Source organism: Acomys minous (genome assembly GCF_964271855.1).
Source record: "Acomys minous genome assembly, chromosome: 3".
NCBI lineage: Eukaryota > Metazoa > Chordata > Mammalia > Rodentia > Muridae > Acomys > Acomys minous.
The window spans coordinates 55,042,857-55,057,740 of NC_140485.1; the positions used below are offsets into that span (position 1 = coordinate 55,042,857).

The 14,884-nt window shown below is 43.2% G+C and overlaps 1 protein-coding gene and 1 long non-coding RNA gene across 3 annotated transcripts in view; one reads left to right on the forward strand and one right to left on the reverse strand.

The window, feature by feature from the left end:
- CSTPP1 (centriolar satellite-associated tubulin polyglutamylase complex regulator 1) overlaps nt 1-14,884 on the forward strand; it is a 160,090-nt gene that overhangs the window by 61,882 nt on the left and 83,324 nt on the right. For both annotated transcript variants that reach the window (XM_084776716.1, XM_084776715.1), the window contains exon 3: nt 2,852-2,982. In XM_084776716.1, coding sequence (XP_084632842.1) covers nt 2,852-2,982 — 131 coding nt within the window. The remainder of the gene's footprint in view (nt 1-2,851; nt 2,983-14,884) is intronic.
- LOC311594739 overlaps nt 1-14,884 on the reverse strand; it is an 82,502-nt gene that overhangs the window by 19,523 nt on the left and 48,095 nt on the right. The gene's annotated exons all lie outside the window — the stretch shown is intronic.

The following is a 14,884-nucleotide window of genomic DNA, read 5'->3' on the forward strand; positions in this document are numbered from 1 at the left end:
TCACTTTGTAGACCAGGCTAGCCTCAAACTCACAGAGATTCACCTGCCTCTGCCCCCAGAGTGCTGGGATTAAAGGCGTGCGCCACCACGCCCTGCTAAAGTGGGGATTCTTAAACTGTTTCTAGACACAGCCTCGTTTTGCCTGAGAATTTACTCCTCCTTGTGTTTGTTGGTGTGCATTTGTGTGTGTGAACATGGGCACATGTGTGCAACAGAGTGCATGTGAAGGTCAGCTGACAGCCTTGGGTGTTGGTCCTCGCCTCCCACCTTGTGTATGACAGAGTGTCTTGGTTGTTTTTCTACTACGTAGCCAGGCGAGGTAGCCTCCGGTCTTTTGGGCATTCTCCTGTCTCCACGCCTCTCACCCCCTCCACAGCAGCACTGCAGTGGCGGAGGCTCCAGCTACAGGCTCTGATGTACATATGTTTCTTCTGCTCTCTGTTTTGAGATGTCTAACTCATACTGAAATTACTGAGAAACCGTAAAATTGTTTTCCAGAAAGGCTACCATGTATTTTCTCAACAATGTACAAGGGCCCCAGGTTCTGCAAATCTTCACCAACATGTCTCTCTTCTTTTTGCTTCCTTCCCAATAGACAGTCTAGTAGATATGAAGTGGTGCATCATTTTGATTTGTATTTCCTCAATGAGTTGTGATATTTTATGTTGATTCTTCCATTTTATTTTATTAAAACTTTATTACAAAAACCCTCCAAATAAAAGATACCGTTATCTTTCATTAACCAGACCCAAAGTATCCATCTCAATGAACCTCTATACAGTGAGGGCAGCCATTCTGAAGTTAAGAGCTTCACACTGGATTTTAGACCTGAGTCTATCCCTGGAACCCACATGGTAGCAAAGAACTGACTCACACAAGTGAGCCTCTGACTTCCACATGTGTGCCGTGGCACCAGCATCTACCTCCATCCCAAATAAGTAACAAAGAAATAAATAATAATAAATTAAAATAGAAAAAGCATGTTGTATTAGAGACTCACACACGAGCTATGATAGGCCTGTGTCGCATCGGGAATATACTCATGAGGAGAGGGTTACATTTGAGAATGTTACATTGAAGGTAGTGTTTAAAGCCACACTGAGGGGCTGGAGACATGGCTCAGGGCTTAAGAGCACACACTTGCAGAAAGCCCAAGTTTAAGTCTTAGCATTTATATTAGGTGATGCACAACTGCCTGTCACTGCACCTCCAAGGGATTGAAAACCTTTGGCCCCTGTGGGTACCAGCAGTCTCATATATGGGTACACACACACACACACACACACACACACACACACACACACACACACACTTAAAAATAAAAACTAACGTCTGTCCTAAGGATGTAATTTCACAATCATTAGTTGTTTCACAGTGTAGCCCATGACCTAGACACTAACTTTTTGCCCTGAGTATAAAACACACGTTGGGACCTTTTTTCCCCCCAGATAGCTTCATAAATTTAGGATACAGTATTATCATGTTAGACTCCATTTGTTGGGAATGTAGTCTGCCCCATTTCCCTCTATCGGCTCATTTGCTGTATTTTTCATTTTCCTTCTCTAAAATGACAATGGCACTACTATTAACTTCACGGGTAGATTAACCCTTTCGTAACTTTAAAGGCCTCTAACAACCACACCTTGCCAGATGTTCTCAGCTGGCCTAGTAGTGTGTCAAAAGTTGATTTCTGTGTCAGTTTTCCATGAGAAGAGTGTTTAATCTGCTTTTTCATTACAGCACTGTTAATATTAGAAAGGCTGACTTTATCCTAAATGATAACATTTTCTGTTAAAGACAGTAGACAGTAGCCCCTGAGGGGCTGGTCTGTGAGAAGAGAGCTGTGCCGGATGGCTCTTGAACTGCTTCCTGTTTGGTTCAGTGATCCGCACCTCCTTTCAGAATGTTACCAAATGAAAACTGGAATTTGGAATTATTAATGTCCCCTTATTGCTTGTCACCTTCAGTCCAGTGTCTGTGTTGCCACAAAAATGAACATGTTTTATATTCGCCATTTTCCTGTCATGGAATTTAGGAGTTTTCTGGAGTCTGAAGGCTGCCTTTGATAGTGACGAATACTGGATAATTGCCTATACTCCTATGGAATTTCCATTTTTAGATTACACTGCCTACAGCCTCTATTTCTTTGGCAGGAGAACCCAAAGGCAACAGCATACATTTTCCCCTCTGTCCCTGGCCCAGTTTAAACAATGACTCACGTGGACCCTGGGGCTTTGCTTCATAGTTTCATTTAGGGGCCACTTTCTACCCCGTTTTAATTTGTCTCTCGTGTTCCTTTGGGATTCTTTATATCCGGTGACACATAGGATGTATCTTTGTGGTTATTGCTGGGGTACAGTACAGTACCCCTAAAGTAGACATATAATCCAGGCCCATCCTCAGCCATGTCATCCTTGTAGCAGCCAGTGTATGTTAGGCTAGTACTGAATGAAGGGACTTTATCCCTGCTCTGCTCTTTAGACCTGCTCAGGGCGGAGGGCGGGGGGCGGGGGGTGGGGGACCTGCCGGGTACCGTGAGGGAAAAGTATTCCCCTAGAAGGCATGAGTAGCAATTCATCCAGGTAACGACAAAGATGCTCCATTAACCTTAAAACTGCCCAGGGAGGCATACTTGGGAGAAGTATACATGACTCTCCAAAGGGCTGTGGCTGTATAAAGGTTTTCTCAGAGAAGGACTTGGTCTGCTCTATCATTCAGGATTTTGTTGTGGGGAAAAATCCAGACACCCCTCCCTTGTTCACCAGCTGTTCTATCTGGGTTTACATTTTCATTCTGGATCCAGCCTTCTGGGTTTCATCCAATGATGAGTTCTTTATTTTTCTCTTTTTAGTTTCAACAGTGTATGCCAAGGAACTCACATTCTCTTCCGGGAATTCAGCTTTATACAAGCCACACCTCACAACAGGGCATCTTTCCTACGGGCCTTCTGGAGATGCTTCCGCACTGTAGGCAAAAATGGTGGTAAGTCTTCTCGGCTCTATTTTGTCCCATTTCCCATTCTCCCATTTTCTATCCTTTCCAAATATTTTCCTTTTAAAAAATAACATTTATATGTTGGGTATGTGTTTATGTATGTATAGAAGTGGCAAAGTGACTATTCAAGGTGTTTGGAATGCTCATTTGAAGATAATGGTGCTCATTTGAAGGTCAGAGGACAACTCTGAGGAGTTCTGTCTCTCCTTCCAACTTATAGGTTCTAGGGACTGGACTCAGGTCATCAGGCTTGGCAGCAGAAAATAAAGTGGTGTTGCTGAGAACACCTGCACAATCTCCCTGCAGCCTTCCTTCCGCCCCTCTGCTGCTAGTCCCAACTCATACTGCTCAAAGATGGTGTAACAGTTTAGTGTCTAAGATGCATCTTTTCTATTGATTATAACAGATATTTGCAAGTTGATTAATACCCTAGCTCCTGGGATGTCTATAAAGCATAAGCATGAAATAAAGTGAACTTTGGGTACAATAAGCACAAATGCTTTACCCAAAATGTACAACGGCTTTATGTTATACTTGAAACCCATCTTCTAGGTGTAGAGATACTAGCAAAGAGACTTGGCCACACCCTTCTTCTCTTTGCCACGTCAAGGAGTAATTTCCAATAGTGTCTTACTACCCAGGAGTACATTGGTAGGGCAATAACTATCAGAGATGATTCCTCTGATAGACCTGGGCAAAGTAAGTGGAAACTTTCTGGTTTGTGTTTTTGTTTGTTTGTTTTGGTTTTGGTTTTGGTTTCTCTATGTAGCCTTGACTGTCCTAGACCCACTTTGTAGACCAGGCTGGCCTCGAACTCACAGCAATCCACCTGCCTCTGCCTCCCAAGTGTGCGCCTTCTGAAAGGAACCTCATCAAAGGTTTGGATTGTCATTGGCATTTGCTTGCCATTTTAGTTGCATTTAAAACATTCATGATTCAGGGAAGAGATTCAAGTAGCCGCATTAACAACAGTTTGGAAAAAGTTGATTCCAGTATGCTTGGATGACTGTGAGAAGTTCTAGTCTTGAGGAGAGAAAGTAACTACAGAAGTGGAGAAAAGAGCAAGAGACTTCGAACTGGACATGGAACCTGAAGGTGTGAGGCAACTGACATGATCTCATCCCGAACTCTAGCAAGGAGGGGCTGCTTTCCATTAATGAGCAAAGAAACTCTCTCGCCATTGAATGTTTTCTGCCAGAGGCCAGCAAACAAGTCATTGTGGGACTTACAGGATTTAGAATATGCTTCAAACTCAGTTATGAGCACATTGCCAGTTTTGGTGGCAGTTAATCCCGATTTGAAAGATTCACCATTGTGTGTACAGTGCTGTCAGACAGGCATCCCAGGGGACAGAGAATCTCCCATGAAAAGAGTCAATGTACATGACAGACATCGTTGTCTTTATTTTAAGAACTTGCCTCAGCCATCCAGCTTCATCAACCACCTTTCCTGAAAGGTCAGCAGCCATTGTCACCGAGGCAAGACCCTTCTCTCAACAGCAACAACAACAACAACAACAACAACAACAACAACAACAGCAAAAAACGTATTAAAGGTTCAGATGATCATTGGCATATTATTTTTTAGTGATAAAGTATTTTTTTTAGCAAAGTATATATACTGCAGTTTTAGATACTATGCTTTGTACACTTGATAGTTTAAATATAAAGGTATGCAGTGTCCATGGAGATGGGAGGGCACTTTTTGATATGAACTCTGCAGGACTGGTAATCAGACTTGGGATGTAAAATGAGTTAGAAGTAAAAGTGTCTGGGTTTCTGTCCTGGATGACTGGGTAGGAATATTGGAGTTGAACTGAGTCCTGTAACCCTCGCTACTCAGAGGCTGTGATAGAAGAATCTTAAGTTCAAAGGAGGCCTGGGCTACAGAATAAGCCAAGGCCAGCCTGGACAACTTAGGCAAGATTCTTTCTCAAAATAAAGATGCTGAGGGCTTAGCTCAGTTGTCGTCCACTTGCCTAGAATGTAGGAGGCCATGGGTTCAATTTCTTTTTTTTCCAAAGATTTATTTATTTATTATGTATACAGCATTCTGCCTGCAGGCCAGAAGAGAGCACCAAAATTTCATTATAGATGGTTGTGAGCCACCATGTGGTTGCTGGGAATTGAACTCATGACCTTTGGACAAGCAGTCAGTGCTCTTAACCTCTGAGCCATCTCTCCAGCCCCAATGGGTTCAATTTCTAACACCCCCCCCCCAAATATTGTGGGTGAGCAAAGACTTACTGAAAAAAATATTGCTTGATTTTTTTAAAAGTTGTGAAGGCTATAAATAGGAAATTTTAGCTATTTTTAATGTACAGTTTTATGATAAGTATTATATGATTTCACAGCCATCACCACCTCCCATCTCCCGAATTTTCTCATCTTGCAGAGCTGAAATTTCGTACCCATTAAAGATAACTCCTCCAATCTCCCTCATGTCTGTCCCTTATAGTCGCAGTGTTTGTCCTGTGTGAGCTGCTTGTTCACCAAGTCTAATGTTCTCAAAGTTTCTAGAGCTAAGGATGCAGTTCCGGTTGGTAGAGTGCTTGTCTAGCAGGGGGCTGGAGAGGTGGCTCAGTGGTTAAGAGCACTGTCTGCTCTTTCAGGGGTCCTGAGTTCAATTCCCAGCAACCACATCGTGGCTCACAACCATCTATAATGTGATCTGGAGTCCTCTTCTGATGTGCAGGTGTATATGGAGGCAGAACACTGTGTATATCATAAATAAATAATTTTTTTAAAAAATGAACAACAACAAAATCCAAATAAATAGCGATCCTAACTTAAAGAGACTAAAGATGGGTTAACACCTCTCCCTGTAGGCTTATTCCTACTGTCCCTCAAGGCAAAGGGCCGTAAACACCAGTGCTCAGTTTGTAACAGTCAACCTGTGGAGATAATGTATTAGATATATCTGAGGCCAGATCCAAGGCTGTACTGCCTCCAGTAGCATGTATTAGATCACTAATAACCTAATTCCTATTTTCCTGTGAGTCCCTTACTTCTGGACTGGCCAGGGAAATTCAGCTTGTATTGTTGTTGTTGGGCCCCCGAGCCGATGGGCCCCTCCTGCCATTTCCCGCCAGTAAGATATTACCTTGCCCATCTCTTTTGAATTGACAATCTCGAGCCCAGTGTTTTCCTTTGCCACAGTGGCTACAGTACCCTGGAAATCTTGGCACCTTGTAATCATCATGGGCAGATGCTCCTTGTTCTGCCCTACGAGTATCATTTACTCCAGATTGAGTGCACCTGTTATTTTGAGGTCTGAAACTTTTAACGTTACAGTTTCTTTGTACATGACCAAGTCTGCTGCACTTAAAGCACCGGGGGTTATGATCTCTGGGACCTCTGGCCATAGCTTGTCCTACAGTATTGTTTTGCTGTTCTGGAAAGCTAATATTAACTGTTTCCCTTACCCACTCATCTAATGGAGCTCCTCTCTCCTTTAAGGGTCTAACTGCCCTCTTACATTCCGTCTTAGCATTCTCATATGCCATAATGAGCTTAAGTGCCTGTTTAGTGTCAGCATCTGCTATTGCTCTATAGCACTGATCTCAATCTCTACAAAAATTCTGTGACGGCTTCCCCAGGCCCTTGAAATATCTTAGTAAAGGGAACAGTTATCCTAGCAGGTTCCTCCACCGTGTCCCAAGCTTTTAAGGCTGCAGCGTGACATTGTTCGGTCACCGTGTCATCATATTTGACTTGTTGTCTTAAGTCAGCCACTCTGCCATTTTATAAAAGATATGTTCTTAGTTTTATGTGTATATGTGTGTTAGGGGATGCATATGAGGGCAAGGTGCTTTTAGAAGCATTGGATTGCAATGGAGCTGGAATTAGATGCAGCTGTGAGCTTCCCGACATGGGTCCTGATAATCGACCGTAGATCCTGTTCTAGAATGACACTCACTGTGCTCTCACCACTGAACCACTTCTCAAGCAGCCCCTCAAAATAGCTTCTGCTAAAAGAGAGAGAGAGAGAGAGAGAGAGAGAGAGAGAGAAAGCACCACGTTTACATCACTTTTGGTAAAGCCAAAAGGCCATTAAATTAAGTCCAAGCATTCTACATGGTATGTATACAGTCAAGTTCCTTTTAGACCAGATCAATGCTTTGCTGTTTTGGTTTTCAGGGCTGGGATTGCACCCAGGGCCATGTGCATGCTAAGCATGTACTAAACCACTGAGCTATACCCCACCCCTCAATGCTCTGCTTTTAAGCTGCTGAGACTCTTGCCTAGTAAACACCAGGCATATTTTGAGGTCTTTCCATCTGACTGGAATGTCTGGCTATCTGTTTTCTGGTGGTTCTTTAAACTCATAAAATGTGTAGCGCTTGTAGGTAGACATTCATGTACCCTTGAACAACCTTTCTCACCTCCAGCCCGCAAAGCGTGGCTACCTCAGCCTCCCTAAACCCCAATTTGTACCTGTGTGACTCCAGAAAACTGCCATGCTGTTTGTGTATCTCTGTCTTTACACTGTTGATGATTCTCAGATGGAAGCTGGGATGTGGAGGCAGACGGATGGGAGTTCACAGTCATCTTTGCCTATATAGAAACTTTGAAGCCAGCCTGGGATTCTTAGGAGCTCATCTCAAAGCAAACAACAAAGGCTACATAGTGAGGTCTTGTCACAAAATAAGTAAGTGAATAAATAACAAAAGACAGAAAGAAAAGGAAAGGAAATGCTGGAAGGTGGTGACACATGCCTTTAATCCTAGCACTAGGGAGGCAAAGGCAAGAGGATCTCTGAGTTTGAGGTCAGCCTAATCTACAGAGTGAGTTGCAGAACAGTCAGAGCTGCACAGAGAAACCTTGTCTCGAAAAACAAAAAGCAAAAAGCAAACAAACAAAAAAGACAGAAAGAAAAGAAAGGAAAAGAAAAAGAAAGAAAGGAAGAAAGGAAGGAAGGAAGAAAGAAAGGAAGAAAATTACAACTGCTTCTCAGGTCCCAGTCACCACTGCCGTGAATAGCGATGACCACCATTGTTTCAGGTAGCATCTGCTTTTCTAATTGCTGGTGATACGATGACAGTTCTCTTGTAGACACTTCTTCTCAGTAGGAGAAGTACCTATTGTCATTTCATCAATTTAAAGTATATGTCAAGTATGTATTTCTATTGGTAAAGAACAAAGCCCTTAGCTACATTCTTATTGAAACGAAACAGAACAAAAAAGCTCTTTGGGGCTGATACTCCCAGACAGAAGTAAAGATTTACTTCAAAAGAATTTCAGTCTTTTCCAGGCTCAGAAAATTCAGAGTAATCTCTCCACATTGAAAGAAATACCAAAGCAAGGAGATGAATTTTAAAGGTCTTTTACATTTGAATAGATCTTTCTGCTTCCAAAAGTCTAAAGTTGCCCAGATAGCAAGAGGCTTACTGTAGTGTTCATGAGATTATCTGAAATTCAGACTCAGGGAAATTAGCATCATTCAGAGCGCAGTCATGCAGAAATGACATCGCATCTTGCTAAAAACTGGAAGAAAATGTTTCTTGCCGGAGGGGTCCACTCCCTGAGTTTCTCCAGGTGGCTTCAGTTTAGAAGCGCTGTGCTGGAACTCCAATCTCTTTCCTGCCTCCCAGAAGGTTTGGCCTCTTCCTGCTAATGCTAAAATATGAACATAATGCTTTAAGGAAATTATCTGCAGAAGAACAGCATAGCGCAGCTCGGCTGAGTCAGTGCTGGTCTAACTGGGGTGGGGTGGGGGATTCATAAATCTTTTCCTTCCCAGCTCTGCCTCCAAAAGCTTTGGCTCATTCCGGATTAAAAGCAGGAACTGCCACACTCTGGAAGGTGTTCCTAAGTTTCCTGGAGACAGTATTTCCAAGACAGTATTAAAAGTGTTTAAGGAAAGACTTTAGACCCATCTAGACACAAACTTTGCAGCTGGTCTTTAAGAATCAGAAGCCGCATAACTGAGAAGCTTAGTGTCCAGTCTGAAATCTGGGTCTTGTTTATGGCCTAGAGGATCAGAGAGAATCTGAGAGGTGCTTTCCCTCAGCAACTGGATGCATCTCTGGCAGCTGCGATTAGAAAGATAAAGCAATCCACATCTGCTTAGAGTTCAAATGCTATATGAATCCCTTGTGAAAGTAAATACATTCCTGAAGAGGCCCTACTTCTACATCAGGAAAAAGAAGGCTATTTGGACTCTTTTCCATAGTTATCTCCGTATGCCACCTCACCAAGACCAAGCCAACATTTTTTGGCATTTCAGATGCTCACTGAGACTCTTTTGACCGACTAAGGAACTGAGAAAGGATTGGCAAGGGCAGAGTCTGGTGAAGTGTAGACTTCACTCATGCACTCACAGTGTGTGGGTGTCTTGTGTGTATGTGGAGACCAGGGGGCTAGTTGACTTAAAAATTGAGTCCACCTTTCATTCTGTAAAGAGAAGGATGTTATGGGCAGTACACCAAATATGTCTTGTGTCATGGGAAAACAGACAAGAGTGCTCTAGGGTTACATGTCAATGAAGCAGTAATCAAAGTAGAAATAATAGGAAAAGCATTGGGTGAGCACATCAGTGACTGTAGATCTACCGCAGCTTGGTAGTGAGCCAACTGTGCAGCCCTCCTCCAAGTTAAATAATTCCCATTTATTTATTTCACCCCATTTCTTTCTCAGAGTCCAGATTTTTATTAATGATTTTAATATAGGCTTAAGCATGAGGCATAAGAGAGAAAGAGAGGTACTCAAAAAGTAAGACACACGTGAAAGCATGGGGGTGAACTTCTCTAACAGGGAGTCACCCAAGGTACACAATTTGGTTTGTTACAAAGTGGGCCAAATAATATCCATATTGTATGTTTGTTAGGATAGCTGAAATGACTTAATAAGATACTGGGCCACCTTTTAAAAGGTTCCAGTGGCAATACATAAAGCATCAGGATACTGCTCAGGGCATTATGGGGGTAGCTTTTAAACTCAGCAGAAACAGCTGAACATTGTGCCCACCCATTTACCCTAACATGATGAGCCTCCCAAAGTATTTACTGACTGAGAAAATGACTTAGGCCTCCCCTTTCTTTAAGTTAGGACCACTATTTAAACTGAGTTTTCTTGGTTGTTTTTTGAGAAAGGTCTCTTGCAGCTCCTCTGGCTTTGAACTCAATAGGATGACCTTGACTTTATGACCCTTCTGCCTCTGCCTCCTGAGTGATAGGATCACAGGCATGCACCACCCAGGGTCTGCGTGCTGGGCAAGCACTCTACCAACCGCAACTGCCTCCTCAGCCCTAGAGACTTTGAGGACATAGACTTGGTGAAGAAGCAGCTCACACAGGACAAACACTGCGACTGTATAACTCCTTATATGAAGCACGCGCAAATAAGACTTTTGAAAGTGTGAGGCCATGAAATGATTCCTTTGGGAAATGATAGAAAGTTCATCCTGGCTGGGGCCTAACATGTAAGAGCAAACCTCCATTGCAAATTAAAAGAGAATAATGACAAATGCTCATTATGTGTCAGCCAGAGGAGACTGTTTTACATATATTCACTTAGTCATCACAGCAAACATGAGTCAGTATGATTACTGCCCCTTTCCCATTAAGAAAGTAAAGCCAGAGAATTAAAAGTACAGGTCACAAAGGTTTTAAAAATTGACTAATTAAACTAATTAGCGTGTGTGTGTGTGTGTGTGTGTGTGTGTGTGTGTGTGTGTGAGAGAGAGAGAGAGAGAGAGAGAGAGAGAGAGAGAGAGAGAGAGAGAGAGAGAGAGAGAGAAAGTGAGAATGCATCCATGCTGGAGTGGAGATCAAAGGAAAACTCTGGAGAGTCAGTTCTCTCCTTAGGCCTTTGTGTAGATTGCAGGGATCATCTCAGGCAAGTGCCGTGTGCCGTCCTGCTGGCTGGCCACAAAGCTTTCACAAAGGCTGTGCGTGTAACACTAGACTGCCTGAGTGCCTGTGACCCAGTTATGAGGGCTTCGTGCATCCTCAAAAGAAGTGCGTGCTTTCTCCTGAAGTTAGTGGAACCCTGTCACTGACAAGTGTGGGAAAGAGCGCCAGGTCCGCTAAGACTCCAGGCAGAAGCCAGTTAGGGAACAGAAGAGCAATGGCTGTGGATCTGGAGAGCTATTTAAGGCAAAGTTTTGATAAGATACTCTGATTGATTAGGTGTGGGGTGTGAGGAAGAGGCAGGGATGAGTGCCAGGGACTGGAGAGATGGCTCAGAGGTTAAGAGCATGGCTGCTCTTCCAGAGGGCCCAGCAGCCATATAAGGCGGCTCCCAGCGCCTGCAACTACAGGTCCAGAGGATCTGACACCCGCCTCCAGCCTCCGCAGGCACCGCACTCACATGTACAAAACCACGCAGGCATAACATACACACATGCATAAAAATAAATCTTTTTTTTTTTTTTTTGTAAATGAATGAATGCTAGGATCTACAATATTACCAATTACCTCTTAGGAGGTAGAGGCAGCAGGGTAGATGTTCAAGGCTTAGCTGGGCTACATGGGACCCAGCCTCAAGTTAAAAAAAAAAAAGTACAATTTCCTTCCTTCCTTTCATCTTTCTCTTTCTACCCTCATTTTTCACTTCATTCTGAGCTCGCTGTGGCTTTGTCTTCCTGGTCTAGGTGGATTCATTCTGTAAACATTTATGTACTGTACTGTTTAGGCAGAAATTCTTTTTTTTTTTTTTTTTTTTTACTTTTTATTGATTCTTTGTGAATTTCCCATTATGCACCCCAATCCTACTCATCTCCCCATCCCTTTGTATTAATCAACTCTTACAACCTCCTCTTAAAACAAAACAAAACCCATCTTGTTGTGGCAGCTGTAATGTGTCACAGTGTGTCCCACAGTGCACACTTTTGTCCACGTATCTTTACTTGCAAATGTTCATTGCAGTGCGTCATTGGTGTGGTTCGAGGCCTCTGGCTTCTGCTGCACCATCAAACTGGATCCTCACGGGGTGTGGGAGGGAACACCTCTCCATTATCCTGCTGTTTAGGCAGAAATATGGACTTGCAGTCCCGCAGTCAGTTAACTGACAAAAATCCCCACTCTTAGAGCTTAAATTCTACAAATCAGAGAATTGTTGACATCTAATTACATGGCTTTTGAAAATCTGCTAATTTTTCTAAAATATTCAACCTTATGTTGGGTGACTTGAGGGGACGTGAGGCAGGTCAGGCTTTCCTTCTCACGTGCTCTGTCCAGGGCAACGACCCCTGCCCTCGCTTCCCCCAGACTGAGGTCAACAGCAGACACAGACAGCAAACAGCTTCCTGAGTTCTTTCCTATTTGAGTTTCCTTTTCCTTTTCCTTTTCATTTCTTTAGAAATAAAATTGACAATGTCTATCATCTCAAAATTTTGACCTCCCGACCTTCAATAACTTACTTAATTTTTTCCTTTATTCAATTTTTTCCCCATTTCAATTATTTGGGTCTGTCACGTGTGACACACAAATATTCCTGGAATGCTTTTGTCACCCTCCTCTCCCACTCAAACCTCCTCACCCTCAGTTCACAGGACCCTTGGGTTGCTAACCTCCTTTATCCTTTCAGGTCTGGGTTTAAAGGTCAGCTCCTTTGAGGGGCCTTCTCTTTACTACCCTTCCTCATCGAAATTAGGACCCTCCAGGATTCCGTTTCATTACATATATGCACATGTATACATATGCATGTAGACACACACACACACACACACACACACACACGGTTTTTCTAGACAAGTTTCTCTGTGTAGCCCTGGCTGTCCTGGAACTCTTTCTCTGTAAAAGACCAAACTATCTTTGAACTCAGAGATCCGTCTGGCTTTGCTAGGATTAAAGGTATGAGCCACCACACCTGGACATTCTACATATCCCTAACATTTTCTACTTTATCTATTTGTTTAGATGTTTATGGTGTGTGTGTGTGTGTGTGTGTGTGTGTGTGTGTGTGTGTGTGTGTGTGTAGTAGCAAGTGCCTTTACCCAGAGTCATCTTACCACTCCTATCTATCCATTTTTAAAGCTTTATTTGTATTTATGTGTGTGTGTGCATCTATGGAACGATCCTCATACGTGAGCGTGCATGCCCTTGGAGTCCAGAGGAGGGTGTTGGGTGCCCTGGAGCTGGAGTTCCTGGCAGTTAAGAGCCACCCATGCGGGTGGTAGGAACCAAACTCAGGTCCTCTAGAAGAGTAGGAAGTACTCTTAACCTCTGAGCCGTCTCTTCAGCTTCCCTAAATGGTTTTTTTCCCCCTCATCATTTTCTATGGTTCCTTACGAGGCGTTTATTTCAGTGGCACTATTTGAGGACCCTCTCCCTTATTAGATTGTAAGGCTTGTAAGGGCAAGACCCCGCTGCTGGGAATGATGTCGCTACTCCCAGTGGAGGTAAATGGCTTCTTAGTTAACATGAAGACTCACTGTTTCCCCTCTAACATCTAGAGGATATATTCCTGAATGAATTACATCATCATCCCTTCTATTTAGGAGTAGAATTGGTTAAGAAAATCTGCTTTTCCTTAACTTTTTTATATCTTATAGGACCTTTTTGCTTTTTTATTTTTTTAAGACAAGGTCTTAGTATGTATCCTTGACTGGCAGCGTGCTGTACAATTATAATCCCACATTCTTGGGAGGCTGAGGTAAGAGGGTCATTTGAGCCCAGGAGTTCAAGGCCCATGGAGGCAAATAGTGAGACCCTGTCTTGGACTAAAAAACTGTAATCATGGCTGCTAGTTCTGTAGCAACTGTATGGCGGCATTAACGCCCACGTTCTAAGAGCTTTGCCGACAACCAGTACTGTACGTAAGTACTGTTGAATGACACTGTCGGAGCAGTCAGTGCTGCTAAGGTAAGGTAATTTTCAGTGCCTACTGATACTTCCAAGTGATTATTTAGCTTTTTAACTGTATGCAAAACTTAAAAATTAGTGAGAAGTAACTTATTTTTAAAAGGATCTCTCATAGTGGCCCTGGCTGTCCCTGGATTTTATCTGTGTAGACCAGGACAGCCTTCAACTTGCAGAGATCCTCCTGCCTCTGCCTTCCAAGTGCTAGAATTAAAGGCGTGCGCCACCACATCTTTCTCTTCTTTCGTATCTAGACATTTATGAAAGACATCACAAACTGTCTGCCTTGGCCTGCAGATAGATGGCTTTTTTTGACTTGCAGTACTAAAAATGGTTTTTTAAAAAATTAGGTGCCAACATTACACATAAAAATCTCAAGTGCAACTTCCCTTGAAGAATGGAAATTCCTCCCAACCCCACGCCCACATTCCTGCAGGGAGACAGATCATCAGGGTGGAGCCGCAGCTGCTCCAGTTAGGCAGGGCGTGTGGCCTCAGATTTACCACACCCCCAGATGCCCACTTTCACCTGCTCATGCATCCTGCCTGGCCTCTCTGAGTTTGCTGCTGTTGCTAGAGCGTTTTGGTTCTTGTAGAATCACTGAGAGGCAGAGTTACACTCTTAATTCAGAAGATAGGGAGCCATGAGCTCATTTTTCAATTAGATTCTCATTTCCTTTTCTCCTTGTTATTATGATGTCTTATAAAACATTATCATTAAGAGAGATCTTAGAAATAATTACATCTTGAAACTGTGACTGGTAATTTTTAAACATTGGAGGAGGGTATGCATGTGTGTGAGGAGGTGTGTACATGTGCGTGTGGAGGTCACAGGACAACCTTATGAATTGTTGCTTTAGGCACTTTTTGTTTCAGAGTCTTGTGTTGGTCTGGAAGCTGGCCAGCGAGCTCCAGCATTGCTGAGATGACAAGGGCATGCCACATGGCTGGCTCCTTTTTCAAATGTGGGTTCTGGGGATTCAGACTGAGGCATTCATGTGCAAGGCAAGTGCCTTACCCACGGGAGCCATCATTTTTCCTTTGCCCATGAATGCCTCAGTCTGAATCCCAGAACCACATCCTTGAC